Source organism: Odocoileus virginianus, chromosome 11 (genome assembly GCF_023699985.2).
Source record: "Odocoileus virginianus isolate 20LAN1187 ecotype Illinois chromosome 11, Ovbor_1.2, whole genome shotgun sequence".
NCBI lineage: Eukaryota > Metazoa > Chordata > Mammalia > Artiodactyla > Cervidae > Odocoileus > Odocoileus virginianus.
Window position 1 is genome coordinate 8,687,471 of NC_069684.1, and position 20,519 is coordinate 8,707,989.

Consider the following 20,519-nt stretch of genomic DNA (forward strand, 5'->3'; position numbering starts at 1 on the left):
TAGAATGATTTTAGAAAGCGATGCCGGAGAAGCAGCATTTGGGAGGACACTGCCCTCTCCGTTATCAAAAAAGAAAGTGACAAGTGTTAGTCGCTCAGTCGCGTCTGACTCTTTGCCACCCCTTGGACTGTAGTCCGCCAGGCTCCTCTGTCCATGGGATTCTCCAGGCAAGAATACTGGAGTGGGTTGCCATGCCCTCCTCTAGGGGATCTTCCCAGCCCAGGGATCGAACCTGGGTCTCTCACACTGTGGGCAGATTCTTTACCGTCTGAGCCATCAGAGAGGCCCCTACATGCTGGAGAAGCATCATTTGGGAGGACTCTTGCCCTCTCCACCACCAGAGAGATCCTCCTCTTAGATTACTATATTATCATTGCCCAAATGCCCCAGATGTCCCCAGCTTTAGGGGTGGAGATGCATAAGCAAATAAAGACATCTCAGTTCCCAAGCCTCTGCCTGCTTTCAGGTCCTGCCAGATCTCATCTCCCAGACACGTTCAACTTCCCCCTCCTCTACGGCATCTCTTCCCAACCCCACGCCTCACTCAAACCTTTCTGATTTCCCCCTCCACCCCGCTTCAACCCTAACTTCTGCAGGACTAATTACCACCCCTTCTGTTATTGCACCCCCATTTCCTCCACCCCTCTCCTGCTTCAATTCCTCTCCATAGCACTTAGCACTAACTCCCACACATGTTTCTTGTCTGTTTACTCTCTTGCCCCGTTTGAATGGCATCTCCCTGAGGGTAAGGATTTTGGTCTTCCATGCTTCCCTGGTAGCTCAGAGGTTAAAGCGTCTGCCTGCAATGCGGGAGACCTGGGTTCGATCCCTGGGTCGGGAAGATCCCCTGGAGAAGGAAATGGCAACCCACTCCAGTATTCTTGCCTGGAGAATTCCATGGATGGAGGAGCCTGGCGGGCTAGTCCATAGGCTCGCAGATTCGAACACAACTGAGCGACCTACGCTACGACTACTACCTGGAGTCTAATGCTCTGTGTTTGTAATCTTGAAAGCCATATTGCCGTTGAATTCGTGTTTCATAAGTCATGTCCAGGAGGACCATAGTGCAGATGTTGGCTCAGAGCCTCAGCTCAGGCATGGGTCTGCTGCCAAGTCCCCCATCCCTGGTGCACCAGGCCCCACCCGGCCTCCCCTCTGCTCCCAGAGGGGTCCTGGGCATGGGCAGTGGAGGATGCCCAGAAGCCTCTCAGGACAGAGGATGGCAGCAGTGCCTCCCAATGCCTACCCCGTCCTGGGCTGGCAGCCCCATCGCGTGGTGGGTGGGCAGCCAGCTAGACGCCTTCTCTTGGCAGGGGTGATCCAAACACCCCACTCGAGGTACACAGAAAGTCCTGGCTGGGGGGTGACCTACCTGCTGCAGCTGGGGCTGTGGGCTCGACTCCTCCAACCTGACAGCGTGTCGGGCTTGTTTAGAATCACGGGCCCCCCGGACGCCCGTCACACGCATGTGTCTCTTCTGACCAGCCTGAGGCACCCTCTCGGATGAGTCACCAAATGTGAGTTATATAATTTCAGTGATTCTGCTGATGAGCTAAATGTGCTATCTGCACTTAAAACTGGCATCACACAATATAAAAGATGAATAGCAACATTCATGCTAATAATTTAAAACTTCAATTTTTCTCAAGGAATTAAACAGCAAATAACACCACAATTTAAGCAGACAGATTTTGGAAGAAAGGACGAGGCTTTCTATGTACCTTTAATGGTACTTATTTCCTGCTTTTTGAACAAGGAGCTCCACATTTTTATTTTGCTTTGGGCCCTGCAAATTATACTCAACACTGACATCAAAGTGGTCCTGTTAGGATTAATCTGTGGGTATACCATGAAGGCACTGTAACCAGTTTGATTGTATTGCAATAATATTATATCTTTGCTGGAACTACACTATCAACTGTGTAATAAACCTGTAATAAAATAGCTAACAGCAAAGAGATCAAACCAGTCAATCCCAAAAGGAAATTAACCCTGAATATTCTTTGGAAGGACTGATGCTGATGCTGAAGCTCCAATACTTTGGCCACCCGATGTGAAGAGTCGACTTATTAGAAAAGACCCTGATGCTGGAAAAGATCAAAGGCAGGAGGAGAAGGGGACGACAGAGCATGAGATGGTTGGACGGCATCACCAACTCAATGGACACGAATTTGAGCAAACTCTGGAGATAGTGAAGGACAGTGAAGCCTGGCATGCTGCAGTCCATGGGGTCGCAAAGAGCTAGACATGACTGAGCAACTGAACAACGAAAATAGCTAATGAAGGAGTTGTTTTTCCTATTTATTATAACTCTTCATAACTTGGTCTTACTTCATTAAGCTAAAAGGATTAGCGTTGGCAAGAAAACATCACATGAAAAATGCAATGGGCACAGCAAGGACTGCTAATTCATATTACAAGTCAGAGCTTTAAAAAAAACAAAAAATCCATCAAGACCAAAATCAGTTTTGGTGGGGGATATTCCAACAAGTGTTCGCTGAGATCAGGTGTCTCAGGAGTGGCATTCTGACATTCAACTGTGGGGACAGTCTCGTGGGGACGCAGGGTGTTTAGCAACACCCTCCCTCCAACCACGACAACTGAAAACATCTCCAGGCCTCGCACTGCCCCCGGTGAGGACCACCCGTTCGCATGGACAGGCAATCAGGCAGTCAAGTGACCACACAGCCCTTGGGACCATCACATTCTCTTTCCTCGCCTCCCATGCAAACTACTAACTACGATCAACCTATACAAGAGACACTGGATATAGGAAAACTAAAGAATTCTTTTATTTAGTGAGAAAGAGGTGGACAAATGAAAGGTCACATACTGCTAAAAAGAATAAAAAGAAAAAAAAAAAAACCACCACTATACCGCTTTTGGGAACATCACATTCTCTTCCCCATCCTCCCGCAGAGCAGCGGGTATTTATAAGCTCGATGTCAAGGTATTAGTGACCAATCTATATCCAGTTAGGGCTTCTCTAAGCTAAGAACATTTAAAACCTCAGACTTTTATTAAAACTTATAAAACATTTAAAACCTCTAGACACGACAGCTGTAAGCACACCATTCAGTCCCTTAAAATGTCTCAGTAAGCACTGCTCCTGAGTCAATATCTTTTCCTAATATTATTCCCCATCACCCTACATTTATAACATTTCCCCAAAAAAAAGAATATAACATTTCATGTTCCAGCAGTAATCACAGGATTAAAAGCCCAACCGGCCAAGAAAGTGTTATTCTTTCTATGAAGTGTTCTTTACAAAAGGAAGAAAAATGCAAGGTGTGGACTTTGGTACAATTGGTGTTGGAATGCAGGATTAATACCCAAATATCCTGCCGACTCTAGAAAAGGTGCGGCTCTCGGAACCACAGAAACAGGTTACAGCAGCCCATTTTTCATCTAGAAAGCGCCAGCGACGCGCAGTGTTCTGCGCAGGTCCGCGTCTCTGGCCCGGTGAGCGCATGCCCAGGGTCTGCCTGCGTTTCGGCTGGTAAGTACTCTGCGCAGGTCCGCGTCTCTGGCCCGGCTAGCGCATGCCTAGGATCTGCTTGCTTTTCAGCTGGTATGTCTTCTCAATGTCCGACAGGGCTTGAGCGCGAAGCTGAGCGGCGTGAAGCCTTTTTTTCAGGTCCTTGCACTTGGACTTGGAGGTGAGCTGACTCTCAGAATTCTCACCCCGCATGACGTTCTCTTTACTCTCCCCACTGAAGTGAACCTTCTTCTTCACGATCGACGATGGGAGATCAAACAGTTCTTCAGAAAGAAAAAAGAAAAAGGGGCTTGAGTTACGTGAACAGGCATTCGGCTCCTCCACACTTAACCAAACTTATTGAACATACTGAATCTCTCAGTTCATGTGTGAAACCTGGGTACCTGTCATTCTCTCTGGGAGAGGAATGCTAAACTGCGTGTTAAAAGATCTTACTGGCTTTATTCAACGACTCATGACTGGGGACATCGCATCCAGCAGATAGAAAGGCGCTCCAAGGAGCTGTACAAAATGAAAGCCTTTTACAGGCAGGAGGGCGCGGGATGAGGAAGTGATAGCAGTGGAGAGCGGACTGCCTGTTGCAAGGTCACTTTCCTTTAGGGGACAGCAGGGATCTATTAGGCAGATGACCTCACTCGTGCTGACCAGGTAATTCCAGATTGACTAGTTTAAGATTCCATTCCTGGGAGAGGCTGAAACTGTGATGAAATTAAGCATTAAGTCTTGATTTGATGATGGTTGGTGACAAGTGACTCCATTTTGGATGGGCTGCCTGCCGTGCAGGAGACACAGGAGATGTGGGTCTGATCCCTGGGTCAGAGGAGGAAACAGCAACTCACTCCAGTATTCTTGCCTAGGAAAAAAACTTCATGGACAGAGGAGCCTGGTGGGCTACAGGCCACGGGGTTGCAAAGAGTTGGACACAACTGAGCAGGCGACTGTTTTGGACCTGTTGTCTCTTTTTTAATAGGTCAGGGGCTGCAGCTGGCAGAAGTCAATCGGCCTTCTAATCTGTAGCCAAAAATCAAGGAACGTGTGCTTCACTCTCTTATCAACTTTCCTCTTAAGGTTAAATGCACTGAAGATTATGGGCCACAATATAAAACTTCTGGAAATCAATGTTACTTATCTCTATTCTTGAAAACAAGTGCCATTCTACCTGGAACACATTACTTCCAGGTAAGTATGGAACAGTTTTGGCTAAATACTTAAGAACATGTTTTAAAAATGTTTAACTCACCAGAAACTTGTTTCAAAAAGAACCTAAGCAAATTCAGCACAATAAAAGTAAATCAAATGAACAGAGAGTGAAAAATGTGAATTGTACTTTTAATGGGAAGAAAAATAATTTACTTAAAGTGGCTGCACTATTAGGAACTAACAGGATTATTTGGGCATTGGGGACTGGCAGGTTTAAATTCCAGAAACTTTTGTTTCTCCTTTGTGTTCACTTAAAGGAAATATGTTCAAATATTTACTGAGCTCACTGTATGGACCACTGTGGCCCAAACAAAGGCCCTGTTGTGGCAGGAGCAGACAGAGCATCAACAGAGAAACAAGTCCATACAAGGCATATTCGAAGGTGGCACATGCTGGGGGTGGGGGGGAAGGGAGATAGAAGTTCTGGGGATGTTTGCAGCAATGACAGCAATAAGGTGACTTTTGAGCAGAGACCTGAGGACAGAGAGGAGGGAAGAAACCACGTGACTATCTGGAGAACATTCCAGACCAGAGATATGGAACAGTCCCTAGAGAGGGGCAGGCTGCAGAGAAACGCCGCGCTTTGACTTCCTATTTCACACACTTTCTCCACAAAGCATTTTAGGAGATTGCTTTTAGGCCTCAACTCCATGGTTTCAAATAGATCCACCTTTATTACCACAAATAGCTACCCATTTGAACAGCAACAGTGTCAACTGTAAATCCTACTAATGAAATGGTTTTAGAAGAAAGAAAAGTCTTTAGAAAATGAGTTAGCATTTCATTAAATAGAAAGAGAATTAGCATTCATTAAATAGACTGAGGAGTGCTTTCAAAAGATGCTGTTGCTGTGATGATCTCAACTTATTTTTCTCACGGCTGAATTCTAGTGCCTGAGGATGAGGGGGCATTGCCAACCGTCCTGGGCTCACCAGGGCACCCCCCCTGCCCCCCGCCCCCACTGCCTTGCTGCTCCTCTGGTTGGTGTTCAGTCGCTCAGGCAGGTCTGCCTCTTGGTGACCCCAAGGACTGCAGCCCTCTGGGAGTCCCTGTCCTTCACCATCTCCTGGAGCTTGCTCAAACTCATGTCCACTGAGTCAAGGCTTTTCTTAGGTTCTGACAAGTTCGGTTCTTCAAAGTATCTCCGACCCACACTGGAAACTGCATCCTCACAGCTCATTTTAAGTCTTTGCCATGAGTTGCACACAGGTGAATTCTTCTACCTACATATCCTACAAAGTGAAATATAGCATTCCTCTCCGGGACTTCTCACCCTCTGCTCAAAGACTCTCTGGGAAAGACAGAAATAAACTCTAACTGGAAGAGCCGTCCCCAACAGCGTCTTCAAGAATTCTCAGCAATGGGCTGGATGCATGAAACTCACCCAGATAAAAATTATTCCTCATTCTATCATGATTTATGTCTAGTTTGTCTTTATGGATGGCAGTGTAGAATCTAAGAAAAGTTGAAATAAATATTATAAAAATACTGAAATGGTAGATAGTCATATTGAGAAAAAAGATACTTACCTTCCATCACTAGTTTCATTTATCTCCCTTGCTTATTACAGAGCATATGTAGATATTAAACAATCACATTTTGACATATACATGCAACTTGAATGGGTCTTAGCAAAGACCTAAAAGTGATGGCCTGTTCTACAGTTGGGTTTGCCACCCTTTTAAGCCACAGTTTCTGGGAAGGATGTGCCAAGTGTTAGTTGGTCATGCGGCAATAGTAAAATGCTGGGACTTTAACTTGGAAAGGGAGAGAAATGTAGAATTCTGATAATATACTCAGAGAAAAATCGGAAAGACACAACAATTTTTTATGACCTAATTTTTAAAAATAAATATCAAATACTGCATGTGTAGTTTGACAAAGTGAACAAAACTGAAGATGACCTCATCCCTATGCACAGGCTCATGTCTCTGATCCCAGAGAGTCAGCCACGGCAAGAGCAGAGTTCTTACCTCCGCTGAACCAGATCCACTCAACTGAGTGCATCTCACAGCTCAGGACCCTGGAAAGCTAAAGCAGACAGCAGCTTCTGCTCAGAGCTGGCTCTCATACCTGGGCCGCCCGCCAGAGATAGGAACTTCTGCTCCTTCAGCAGGCTGTAATTCTTCAGCAGACCTTCTGCTCTGGCCAGCTTGTTCTCTGCCAGCCTCTCACGGACACAAAGCTCGCGTTCTTTCTCTTTAAAAAGGAAACGGAACAAAATAGACAGAAATGAACAAGTGGCTCTGGATGTAAACAATTCACGTTTGGTTATCTTACTGCTTTTCCTTATCGTGAGGCTGGCAGCCTGACTGCCTGATGAGTCACGTTTAGTGAAGGGTTTCTTACTGTAAACTCGTCAACTGGACGGTCCCCGTGTCATAACCCAGTGTGTTCGTATATTGTGTGTTGTCTTAGGTTTCCTCCTAAGGACCAGCTTAAACACAAGAACAAAGTCAGCTTCAACTTTCGGTCGTGATGTGTGGGAATAACTCACGGGGGGAGCACCAAGAGCTCCTGCCATCCTGCTCACCCCTGGGAAGGGCCAACAGTTCATTCTCCAGGCGTTACTCGGCCCAAACCCCCTCCCTCCGAGTGAACAACAGCACCCAAAGGGAAGGGAAAAAACACAGTGCAGTGAGGTGTTACTTCTTTAGATCAGTAACAAAGGCTATTATTTTTTCATGGCCCAGCATTTAGAGAGTCAGATTTCAGCTGCTACATGAAATTACAGAACAATGAGGAAAGATTAAAAAAAAAAATTTTTGCTTGTTTTTTGTGGGTTCTTTTTTTTAAAGAATGCCTTTAACAGAAGAGACTTAGATTTTCAGGCAAGCACAAGCTGTTCCTCCTGCAGAGAGTGCATCTCACAATCCTCGATGATTATGAGGAAGTAAAACATTAACTAATGCATTTGGGTGCTTTATAAGTACATTTAAATAGAGTACTTTAAAAGTGCATTTAAAATTAAATATAAGTACATTCATAAGTGAATGTGCATTGGCGTAAAGCTGCAGAAGAGACGGTCACGGTCTCTCTTCCCTCCATGTCAAAAGGCAGAGCCCTACCGTTGCGGGCGCCCTGTGGAACCCCAACACCTGGCTAGCAGCTCTCACTTCAGAGGCCTCAACAGACTTTCAACATCAAAAACTCCTGCGTCCGTCAACACCCATCAGAGTATTTAAACATCTTGTATCCACAGCCTCTAAGGAATGACCCGAACACGTATTGTCTTATACACTGTGCGATTTTCGAGCTGGGCCACACTGCAGCGGCGTGTCAGAAGGGAGAGACGACAGCTTTGATTCTGGAAGGTGGCGAATTCTAAGAGATTCTTTACAGTGGGAAACCTTAGGGCCCGTAAGTTAAGGAAGAAAAGAAAACAGTGGCCCTAGAGGGCGGGGTGACGACTCCTGTGCTGGCCTGTCACAGTTAGGGCCTGACCGCATGATGACAGCGGCTGATCTTGGAGAAAGAGGCTCAGCACGGAGGTGCGGCAAGCCTGATGTAGGGATTCCGGCTGTGCAAGTATTTATAAAAACGCCCTACGAGACACAGACACGAGACCCTGTGTTCACGTAGACGCTCACACACTAGGATCAGCCTCTGGGAGCGCTGGGCTTTGTCCCCCCAGACTTACGCTCCAAGCTTTCTTCCCTGGCCTTGAGGGCTGCCTCCCGCTCCTGTAGCTGTATTTCCTTCAGTCTCAGCTCACTCAACACAGGGCTGGAGTCCTGCAGCTTCTCTGGTTCTCCTAATCGCCGCCCTCTTCTCTCAGGATTTCTCCTTTGCTCTTCGGCAACCAAGTCTGCTATCAAAGGATTCTCAAGAATTTCTTCAACAGAAGGTCGATGGTAATCCTGGGGGGAAAAAGACTCGGTGTTACGGGCAGACTTCATAATGGACGGACTATTTATCCTGAAAGAGCAGTGACATTTAAAACAGCATATATTCCAAAGCAAAAGAAAAGGCTCCTTTACAGGTGGCTTTTTTTTAAAAAAATCAGGTGTGCAGTATTACAGCTCAACATCTGTGTACACTAGAGAGATCCCTGACTCAATTCCAGCTACCATCCATCACCATGCAACTGGCCCCCTTCACCCATTTTGCCCACTGCCCCCTCCCCACATAGATGCGTCTTAAACACCGGAAAAGTACATTCACTGGTGGCTTTAACTCAGGAGGCTCTGTGTCCACAAAGCGATGCAGATTTTAATTACCTTTGCTCCCCTTTTAACCTAAGAAGGCTCAGCCCCTGTGCTGGGCTGGGTAGCACTGCCAGGGTCCGTTTGAGGGCACGCACTGTCTGTGCGTCTCTAAACCCTATTAAGCAGGATACGCTCTCCCTGACCTCCAGTCCTGTTACTTCACTTGTACCCTTCTCTTTGAACTCCCACAGCACGGACCTCAATTCTTACACCAGCCCCATCTCTCCCCCTCCCACCGCCAGGTTTGTTCTACAGTCTGAGTTATTTCCCCTCTGCTCTTTCAGCCCTCCCCACCCACCATTCCCATCTCTCATGGTCTCTAATCTCTCCGAGTTAGAGCAGAGTAATAAGATCTTATTATTTCTGGCCCCTTCCTGCACCATCTGCTGCGCTGAGGTAGGCAAGGACAAGGGGACTGAGGCTCTGAATCCTTACTGCTACCAGCCACCTGTGAGCGGGGCAGAGCGTGGGAGGAGACATAAAGAGAGCGGAGATGAGCAGCCAGCAATGCGCCAAGGATGCATGTTTTCACTTGTGTTAACAGAGAAGATTTATCAGCTAAGGAAATCTATTTAATGTTGCCTCAGTCTCCTTGCTCCACGACAGCACACACTGCAAAACTTAACTGAGGCATGAAAACGTATGTCATCTTATAAACTTTACCTTTAAATTTAACATCCTCGCAATAATGTCGTTTAATTCATCAGAGTAACGATATGGAATTCGCCTGAATTTGCCCTCTCTGATCTTCCCAGCTAGTTCTTTCTGGTTGAAAGCTGTAAATGGAGGCCTGAAGAGAAAAAAAAAATTTTTTAATGTAAAAATGAAAATATATAATATGAAGCAAATCAAAAGCAGAGTTTAAGGTCCAGTTTGCATTTATGTTTCTACCTCTGGGAGCTTCTTCTGTAGCTAAGTTTCCCATCCTTGGCACTACTGACATTTGGAGCCCACAGCTCTGTTACGGGTGTGGTCCTGTTCATCCTTATTACAGTTTGCGGCAATGCTGATCCCTGTCCCTTAGATGTCAGTAGCTGGCCCTAGTTGTGATGACTAAGATGTCTCCAGACATTGTCAAGCATCCCATGGGAAGCAAAACTGAGGGGGTAAAATCCCCCTTCCCTGCTTGAGACCCCTTGCTCTACAGAAGAGTTTAGAAGGAAAAAAATGAAAAGAACAAAGGGAAAGAAGCAGGGTTCCGTCCGGTCCAAACCCCAGACCGCTTGACCAGACCTTCATTTCCTTTCTTCCACAGGCCTGACCTGTGTGCTCACCCTGTGAGCTAAACTCAGCCTGACAGGGAGGCACCTAACCAGGTGACAAGCTTGAGAAGTCTCGATTCAGCCTCAGGGGTTATGTTATTAATTTGTAACTCGTTTTTTAACCTGCCCATCTACCTTAATTTGAATCCAAGGTGTGACTCTTTCAGACTTGAATGTGCATGGATGCTCAAAAAGCTGAACCCAGTCAAAGGTGACAGACCTAAGCATAGACCTCAGACTAGAAACCTGTCTTCACCATACTTACATTAACGCACATAATTCATACAGCAAACAACCCAGTGACCAGATATCCGATTTCTCGTTGTAGGACATGCGATTCATTTGTTCCTTTCATGGGGAGAGAAAGGAGGAGTTTAAAGTTTACTTTGCTTTAAAACAGACTCACAGACACAGAGAACATACTTGTAATTGCCAGAAGGGAAGCAGGGGAAGGGAAGGACTGGGAGTTTGGGATTAGCAGATGCAAACTATTCCATAGAGGATGGATAAAAAACAAGCTCCTACTCCATAGCACTGGGATCTACAGTCAAGAACCTGTAACAAACCATAATGGAAAAGAATATAAAAAAGAATGTGTGTGTGTGTATATAAAAAAGAGTAATCACCTTCTTGCATAGCAGAAATTAACACATTATAAATCAACTATACTTCAATAAAATAATTTTTTAAAAAGGTTTAAAACATAAAATAAAAAACAACCATAAAATTACTCCTGGGACAAAAATGAAAACTTAAAAGTTTGATAATAGTCACTCAAAAAAAAGGAAATTTTTTATATTATAAATATATCATATCTATAACAAAAGTTTCAAATACAAAAGGTTGATTTCTCTTACATTAGGTCTTACATCATAAGATGGTACTTTAACTAAACTGATAATGGAAAAAAGGCAATGATCTTATCCTAATACACTTTGTCATATATGATTCATTCATCTATTTTTCATTCACGAATATTTATTGTGTTACTACAGGCAAGGCACTGGCAACTCAAAGGTGAACATGAGACATCTCTACCTCAATCTAGAAACTCTATTTTTTTTTTAAATGGAGTAAATTATTTTATTTTCTTCGTTCAAAAAATTTTTTTTTCATTTATTTATATTAGTTGGAGGCTAATTACTTTACAATATTGTAGTGGTTTTTGCCATACATTGATATGAATCAGCCATGGATCTACACGTGTTCCCTATCCTGAACCCCCGAACCAGAGGAAAGTCTAGGATAACATCTATCTCACATTTAAATGGATATAGGCATTAATGGTTAATTGAATTTTTTATTTATGTATTTATTTATGTATTATTATGTATATTATTATGTATTATTATGTATTTATTTATGTATTTTTCCCTTAGTCCACTGCATATACCACAGTACTAACTAATAATCTCATTGCCTATTTTAACTATCTGCCTTTCTTAACAACAGTCCGCCATGGCTCTGATTTTCAACAGAGGACAAGGAGGCAAGCACGTACTGAAACTTTCAGGAGGCTTCTGAGTATTCTAAAGCCCAATAGGTGAGTCTGGCACTACTTCCTGACAATCAATCCCACAGGGAAGGCTCAAATGATCTAATTACAGGGACAGGAGGGAACAGGAACAAAACAACTGCACAGGTTTCAAATTTTCCAACCACCACCCCAGGATAATTTTCCTTGGCTTCTATTTGGAATCTGATCCAGTGAGAAAATGACACTGTTCTGGCCATATCTGATCTTAGTCAAAAACAAAATCATTAATTTATAAAATTGTATACTGTAGTCAGATTGGTTAACAAAAAGATTTAGAAAATCTGGAAGTGTTTGTGAACTGCTAAAAAAATAACTCTCTCTCCATCTTTATTCTGCTCATCTTTTGTATTCAACACATTGATTGGTGCTATCACTTAATTGTTTCAAGCTTTTCAAAAGCCACCGTGCTATGCTTAGTCACTTAGTTGTGCCCAATTCTTTGTGATCCAATGGACTATAGCCCACCAGGCCCCTCTGTCTGTGGAGATTCTCCAGGCAAGAATACTGGAGTGGGTTGCCATGCCCTCCTCCAGGGGGATCTTCCCAACCCAGGGATCAAACCCATGTCTACTGCATTGCAGGCAGATTCTTTATCATCTGAGTCACCAGGGAAGCCCAGGAATACTGGAGTGGGTAACCTATCCATTCTCCAGGGGATCTTCCCAACCCAGGAATCGAACCAGGGTCTCCTGCATTGCAGGTGAATTCTTTAGCAACTGAGCTACCAGGGAAGTCCCAAAAGTCACCAGAGAGCCATAAATAGTTCATATCCTTTGACACAGCAATTTCATTTTGAGAGCTATACACCAAGGAAATAACCAAAGCAGAAGAAAGAATAATTCCTACAAAGATATACATAGCAGTCCTCCTTAGAATAGTGAGACATTTTGGAAACAAAATATCCAGCAATTGAGGAAACCAGTAAGTGGGTGGAAACAGTACCTCCACAGTAGGAAAAGGCAACAACAACAAAAAACAAATACTAAAGGTTAACACTGCAAAAATATGTGTGAGAAGTGAGTGAGTCTCCTGGGTCCGGATCTCCACATACAAAAATCATCTAGGGTGTCTGTTAAAATACAGAGTCCAAAATAAAAAGGTGGGGGACAAAAAGACAAAAAGTTGAGTGCAAAGACCTGTCCAGAGGGCCTAAGTCCCTGGATTGGAGCCCAGGACTCTGCATTTTAAACTATCCCTCCAGCTGAGAACAAGCTGGTGTCCAGGACCTATGGCACTTTGGGAAGTACTGTACGTAAGGGCAGAGACAAAACCTATTTCATCTCTATGATCCCAGAGCTTAGCACATGGCAGCACATTCAGTGAAAGTCTGACTTGCATTGCTGATATAGGAGTTTAGTGGTCTGGTGGTGGGACTTCCCTGGGGGTCCAATGATTAAGACTTCGCCTTCCAATGCAGGGAGTGCAGGTTTGCTCCCTGGTTGGGGAGCGAAGATCCCACATTCCTTGTGGCCAAACAAACAAAACATAAACAACAGAAGCAATATTGCAACACATTCAATAAAGACTTTAAAAATGGTCCACATCAAAAAAAAAAAAAAAATCTTTTAATGGTCTGGTGGTCCATTTGAAAAATATCAATTTAAAATAAAACAGTATTATTAATTCTTGGCTATTAGATATTACTAAACAAAGAAATAAAAAGCTCAATTTCCTTGCTTGAATGCTTAGCATTAAGATGTTTTAAAAGTATATAAATTTTGAAATACTTACAGGAGACATGTAATAAGGTGTGCCAACAAATGTTTTTGCAAAACTCGTATCGTGGTTTAATATTCTAGCTAGTCCAAAGTCTCCAAGCTTAACGTTCTGCTTGCCATCCAGAAAAACGTTGGCTGGCTTCAGATCCCGATGCAGCACAGTGTGGCCACCATCGCTTCGTCTGTGACATTCCTTCAGAGCCAGGGTCAACTGAGCCATCACCCGAAGAACGAACTCTTCATCCAAGTACTGTCTGAAATCAAAGCAGTGACGTAGCACGTATCTGCTGAATAGAACCACTACAGAGATGAAAGGCTGTGAAGTATCTAGTTTGCTAAGTACACACATAGGGAAGTAAATTATTTGGATATGAAATTAAAGTGTTGACTTACCAGGGATTTCCTAAAGTACTGTGGACCCATCAAACACACACAAGAAGACTCTTCCCCATCACTAAGTACTTTGTCCCTGATCCTAATATAGGATGCTTACAGAAACAAAACTAGGCCCATTTAAGAGATGGATTTATCTCACCTTTCCTTGGTTCCCTTTGAAATTACACTAGCGAGGTCTCCTCCTTCACAACATTCCATTACAATGTACAGTGTCGTGTTGGTCCGGTCAATAATTCTATCATAGTAGCGGACAATGTTTGGATGTTTCAGCTCACGAAGCAAATTCACTTCAGAAACAAGCATTTGTTTCTCAGTTTCTGTCATGGAGCCATAGTCAAGTTCTTTCCAAACTAATATCTGAAATAAAAATTTCCAAGGTATAAATGAACTCATTATAACTCCAAATTTTTAAAATTAAAAAAAGTTACTTCTCTAGTAAATAGATCATACAGTCACTATTATCTAATTTAGTTTAATGAACTGAGGACCCCTGAGTTTATTTCCATCACCTTCCCCTAATTTTTAAGCAGTAAATGATGCAACAGAGGGTGATGAGGTAGGTTGGGCCGCCCCCAGCCCCCTACCCTCAATGCCTAGTGGGAGGTTGGCAGAAGGTACTCTAGTCAAAGCTGGAGCAGAGGTGATTCAAGTCCCCGACCATTCCAACTAGTCAAGATTTCCAGGGTAAGAAAACTTGGTAAAGACCCCTCCATCGAGCTAACTTCCTTTCCATTATTTTTTTTTCTGTGTAGGTCTACCCACACACCTTGGGAGATATGAATCTAACAATCAGGATAATGGGTAACTTATTAATTCTGACTACAAAAGTTCTAGGTTCTGATGGTTATGACAGAGAGAATTACACTTCTCTAAAAACAGCTCAGGTTTCAGCTACCAGTCACCAACAGAAGGCCCATGGCAGGTCAAAGCAGGAAAAAGGAAGAAAATGGAAGAGAACAGAAAAAAGACAGGAGAAGAAAAAATATATATACATATATACATTCTACTTGGCACATTTTATTAGTTTTACTTCGGCCACCTGATGAGAAAAGCTGACTCACTGGAAAAGACTCTGATGCTGGGAAAGACTGAGGGCAGGAGGAGAAGGGGACGACAGAGGACGAGATGGTTGGAAGGCATCACCGACTAAATGGACATGAACTTGGGCAAACTCCGGGAGCTGGTGAAAGACAGGGAAGCCTGGCGTGCTGCAGTCCATAAGGTTGTAAAGAGTCGGACACGACTGAGTGACTGAACAACAACAAGAATTAAGGGAAAGATTCACAAATTAAAAAAGAGAAAAAAAAAAAGGATGCGGCTTCCCATCCCTTGAGAGACCCGGGTCAGACACAGATCTAGGAGAAAGGGCTGCCTCTTCTGAGCACTCTTGCGTTTCAGAAGCACACCGCCAGGCTCCCCGCTTCCTCCGGGCGGCCGGGGGGCGCAGGCAGGGACCAGGCCCGCGCTCACCTTGCCGTCGCTCTTCCTGCGGATCTTCTGGCAGCGGCCGTAGGAGCCCGTGCCAATGGTGTACAGCACCTCGTAGTCCTCCACCCGAGTCGGCATGGCGGGGCCCTCGCCGGACGCCGGCCCGGCTCCTCGGAGGTGCAGCCACCGACCCACAAACCTCCAGCCCCGGTGCCCGGCCGCCCTGATCTTCCGCTCCGGTTTAACCGTCGCGGGCCCCGGCCTCGCAGCCTATTGGCCCGCGGTAAGGCCGCTTCGCCTCTCTAATTGGTTAAGAAGAACACAACACGCTGGGCATCTTGGGAAAAAGGTATCGCTAGGCAACCGCGTCGGCGTCGGTGTCGACTTCCGCTCCCAACCTCCAAGGAGAAAGGGGCGAAGCTAAAGCCTAAGGTGGGGCTGGGGACGGAAAGCTGCAGCGGGGGAGGGGGGCGGTCCCCGCCACCTTGTGCCTCCTCCGGCTGAGGTTGCCGAGGCAACCGAAGTCTCTTTCTTCACTTTTAGGCGCACAGCCTCACCGACTGCCATCTGACCTTTGCACTCTGACCTCTCACACTACCCCACCGTCCTGCCCGCGCCCTCCGCTTTCAGGTTTCCGCCCCCTGAACCCGGGCGGGGTCATATACGAAATCCTGGGCGAAAGCTGAGTGCACAGATGAAAAGTACTGGCCCTCTCTAAAGGGTGCGCGAGTGAGGCCGATACTGCTGCGGGATTGTGCCAAGCACTTTACATGTATTGTCTGGTTTGTAATGCAGGAATTAGTGTTATTTCCCATGAAGAAACGGAACCGTAAAAAGCGAGGAAGAGAAGACTCAATGCAAAAACAGTGGATATTCATAATAATGATTTAAAGTTTTCACATGACTTTAGGGTGCAGACATCCTAGAGAGACTTTTTTTTTCTTTTCTTTTCTTTTTTTTTCTTTTCCATTTATTTTTATTAGTTGGAGGCTAATTACAGCATTGCAGTGGTTTTTGTCATACATTGAAATGAATTAGCCATGGATTTACATGTATTCCCCATCCCGGTCCCCCCTCCCACCTCCCTCTCCACCCCATCCCTCTGGGTCTTCCCAGTGCACCAGGCCTGAGCACTTGGAGAGACTTTATTTTTGAACACCAAACTTAGAGAGGCCTATTTAACATGCAGAGGACGTGTATAAAATCTCCAGGTGGAAAATGGAATATGGAAGTCTTTGATGTTTTGAACCCAGAAGAATATGGTGGTTCTATAAGACAGAGATGGGCTTACCTGGTAGCTCAGTGCTGAAACAATGTGCCTGCCAATGCAGGAGATGCGGGTTTGATCCCTGGATGGGGAAGCTCCCCTGAGAAGGAACTGGCAGCCCACTCCAGTATTCTTGCCTGGGAAATCTCATGGACAGAGGAGCCTGGTGGGCTACAGTCCATGGGGTCGCAAAGGATTTGGACACAACTTAGTGACTAAACAACAACATAAAGCAGAGACAGTCAGGTTTACCTTTAAGACTGTTAAAATTTTTTGTTGTTGTTAGAAAAGACTACTGAATAGGTTATCTGAGGTGCCAGACACATAATTAATTGAAACACTTTATTGAATGCAGCCTCTTCTGAGTGCACACAGAAACCAACATTTTCAACTCACCCTGCCAGCTGGAATTGTCCCCCTTTTACCTGGGAGACTGCACCTGGAGCCCTCTATCCACGGGTGGATGGAGGAATTTATACACTACAAGAAGGCTAATAATTTGACAATGCACAAATAGCTTAAATGTCTGTTCAGCAGGGGATTAAAAGGAAACTGATTTTCTATTAATAAGAGTTACAATCCTCTATGTTAAAAATGAGGAATTCATTACATGTGCTGAATATTACATAATTGGAATTGCCAGCCAGGAGATTTTTTTTAAAGTAATATTCACGAGCATTGTCTTACCTCAAGGGAATGGAACCATTCTATTACAAAAATTATGTAAAGCGCCACACATGGCTGAGTTAATTGGCTTTATATTTTTTAATTTTAGTACCTCTTAAAGATTTGATGGGCTTCCTCGGTGGCTCAGCTGTAAAGAATCTGCCTGCAATACAGGAGACACAGGTTTGATCCCTGGGTTGGGAGGATCACCTGGAGGGGGGGCACAGCAACCCACTTCCGCATTCTTGCCAGGAAAATCCCACGGACAGAGGAGCCCAGCAGGCTTCAGGCCATAGGGTCGCAAAGAGGTGGACACGACTGGAGTGACTGAGCATGAGCCACTAGCAAAGCTTGACATCCGTGGAATTCTCCTGCTGGCCTGCCTCACGTTCACTCCTGGACCTTCTCTCTGGCCATTGTCACGCCCTCCTGCTTTGCCCCAGTTCCCCAAACCCAGCACACTCTCTCAGTTCCCTCCTCCCACCTCCCTTTCAGCTGTTTCTCCATTTGTCTGTAATACTGTCCATCTCATTCCCTTAACAACTCCCCTACCCGGATGATGTCTGTCTAGGGGGCACAGGTGGTCTTTCAAGACTCTCTGCTTTCTCCTGTACCCTTTACTCTTTTCCTAGCATCCTGAAACAATGCAAGCATCAAGCAATTCCTCCATCCGCAGTGTTCTTAGACCACTTTGTACATAAATCCACGTTAACTTGTTGTTTATCATTTATTTGTTTACATGGATCACACAGTAGCTCAACTCCAAGCTCCTTGTAGATAGCATAAGTCCTGTAATAAAAGAAGCGTGCAATAAATCTTTATTAAACGAAAATATAAGAAAGCAGTTTATTAATAATCGTGTAAGAATTTGTTTCAATAGCCTCCAGCCCTATGGGAGAGACTAAATACCAGGGGGAAAGCTATCCCAAGAGTATGGAGAGTGGTTCTGAAGCACATATGTTCATTCAACAAATGTTTATTGAGTACTTTCTATGTGCCAGATATAATGATAGGCTTAATGTGCTGGGTGTTCATTAAAAAAGAGACAAAGATGATACAGAGTGATATAGGTATGGCATGACAAGCCCTAATAACTGGCTGGGGTTAACCCATATCATTGGGTGGGAGTAAGGGGCAGAACATTTGGGCAGAGATCACTAGATACTGAGTAGAAAGAGACACTGGTGGCTGAAGAGCATGTGAAGGGCAATCAGGAACTCTTTAGAAGGAAATACCTCTTCCTCCATCACTTTCTCCCTCCTTCCTTCATATCCTATCCATTCTTTCAGACTCAGCTCAAGCCCGGTTTCTTCCCTTAAAACTTCCCTGGCTGCCTTCAACCCACAGAGATCTCCTAAAAGAACAACTAACTGTTCTTTACTCTTTCAGAACGTGTAATATAATAGTCTGAATTACAGGCTTCTCACATACATCTATCTTATCTAATCTGATGATTATCTGACCTAATTATCCTTCAACAAATATAAACCAAGGCCCCTCCAGGTGCAGAAGATGCCGTGGCAGTGGGACGGACATGCAGTCCTGGAGTTGGGGAAAGTAGACATGCCAAAGTAGACAGAGAAATTCAACCATTCCAAATTCTGCTAAGAATTAAGAAAACAGGGGCTTCCCTGGCAGTCCAGTGGTTAATACTCCATGCTCCCAATGCAGGGGGAACAAGTTTGATCTCTGGTTGGGGAACTAGTCCCACATTCTACACAACTCAGCCTAAAATAAATAAAAACAAGCAAATAAACAAACAAAAAAAAAACAAAGAACTAACATAGAAACAGAGACAATTATGTTGAAAGAACTAAGAGATGACCAGCTCCATGAAGGTGGGGTCAAGGCTTGAACTTGTCTATAACCAGACTCCTATGCCCAGGGTTTGTCTGATTCACTGTCTTCACAATTTTCTTGCTAAATATGCTCATGGTTGTTAGTTTTAATTTGAATTTGGTGAAATCTCAAATAAAGGTTTTTAACACTATGTGTGTTCTGCTCACAAGTGTCCTACAGGTGTTCCCAGAGACACCAGCTAATTTTTAAAAGAAGCTACTGGGAAGACTAATGTGTATGTGTATGTATTAAATTCCAGAATCATGCATCCAGCCTGGGCTGGTGATCTGTTTCACCCTAGATAATATACATGTTTCGATGCTGTTCTCTCGAAACATCCCACCCTTGCCTTCTCCCACAGAGTCCAAAATTCTGTTCTGTACATCTGTGTCTCTTTTTCTGTTTTGCATATAGGGTTATCATTACCATCTTTCTAAATTCCATATATATGCGTTAGTATACTGTATTGGTCTTTATCTTTCGGGTGGTGAGGGAGGTGGGAGGGGGGATCAGGATGGGGAATACATGTAAATCCATGGCTGATATATGTCAATGTATGACAAAAACCACTACAATATTGTAAAGTAGTTAACTTCCAACTAATAAAAATAAATGAAAAAAAAAATTCCAGAATCAAACTCTTGAGCTTTGCCCCAAATTTGTTCTATTTACTGTCTTCTTCATCTTAAGCAACTAATGTATATGATTGTGGTGGTGTTTGTTTTGTTTACTGCAGTATCTCCAGCACCCAAACTATGCCTGGACGGTAGTAAGCACTGAATTGGCATTTTACATTGAAAGAAAATACTAGCAGAAGGACAAACAAAAGAACCATCATACTCCACTGCTCTTGGCATTCCTTTGTAAGTTGCATAAAGACCCACTAGAGGGCTGTAAATCACCGCATGACAAGCAAGGCATCAGCGCCTCTGGACCAGTCCACCCCCAGGCCTGTCCTGATGGGACAGTCTGAGATTTGCATGTGGAGACATGCAATCTCAGACAAGATGTTTTGTATGCCTTATCTCCACAATTACTTGGAGCCATTTGAAGTCAGGGATTATGGAAATTCTTTGAAGTGCTTAATAAAGATTTCTAGAAATCAAAAAAAGAGAGAGGGAGATTCTTTGTTTGGGAAGAGCATAAACTAAAAGATGTTAAAGAAAGGTGCGTGGGATAGTATGTGATCAATAAATAACCAGCTGAGTGCTGAAGAATTGATGCTTTTCAACTGTGGTGTTGGAGGAGACTCTTGAGAGTCCCTTGGACTGCAAGGAGATCCAACCAGTCCATCCTAAAAGAAATCAGTCCTGAATATTCATTGGAAGGACTGATGCTGAAGCTGAAAAATCCGATACTTTGGCCATCTGATGTGAAAACCTGACTCATTGGAAAAGACTCTGATGCTGAGAAAGATTGAAGGCAGGAGGAGAAGGGGATGACAGAGGATAAGATGGTTGGATGGCATCACCGACTTGATAGATGTGAGTTTGAGCAAG

At 44.2% G+C, this 20,519-nt stretch overlaps 1 protein-coding gene and 1 long non-coding RNA gene across 3 annotated transcripts; one reads left to right on the top strand and one right to left on the bottom strand.

Moving 5' to 3' along the window:
- Nucleotides 1–2,996: 2,996 nt before the first annotated feature.
- NEK2 (NIMA related kinase 2) lies at nucleotides 2,997–15,499 on the bottom strand. The gene is made up of 8 exons (XM_020881509.2): nucleotides 15,291–15,499; nucleotides 13,960–14,177; nucleotides 13,438–13,678; nucleotides 10,435–10,517; nucleotides 9,571–9,697; nucleotides 8,340–8,559; nucleotides 6,773–6,898; nucleotides 2,997–3,762 (listed from the first exon to the last, which is right to left on the bottom strand). The coding sequence occupies exons 1-8, from the start codon at nucleotides 15,384–15,386 to the stop codon at nucleotides 3,536–3,538; spliced, it is 1,338 nt and encodes a 445-aa protein (XP_020737168.1). The 5' UTR covers nucleotides 15,387–15,499; the 3' UTR covers nucleotides 2,997–3,535.
- Nucleotides 14,269–17,899, top strand: LOC110129844 (uncharacterized). 2 transcript variants are annotated; one of them, XR_002311624.2, is made up of 3 exons: nucleotides 14,274–14,460; nucleotides 14,573–14,621; nucleotides 17,291–17,899. It is a non-coding gene; the product is annotated as an uncharacterized lncRNA (long non-coding RNA). The 2 variants fall into 2 exon arrangements; XR_011490234.1 differs by lacking the exon at nucleotides 14,573–14,621 and having other exon boundaries at nucleotides 14,269–14,504.
- Nucleotides 17,900–20,519: the final 2,620 nt, after the last annotated feature.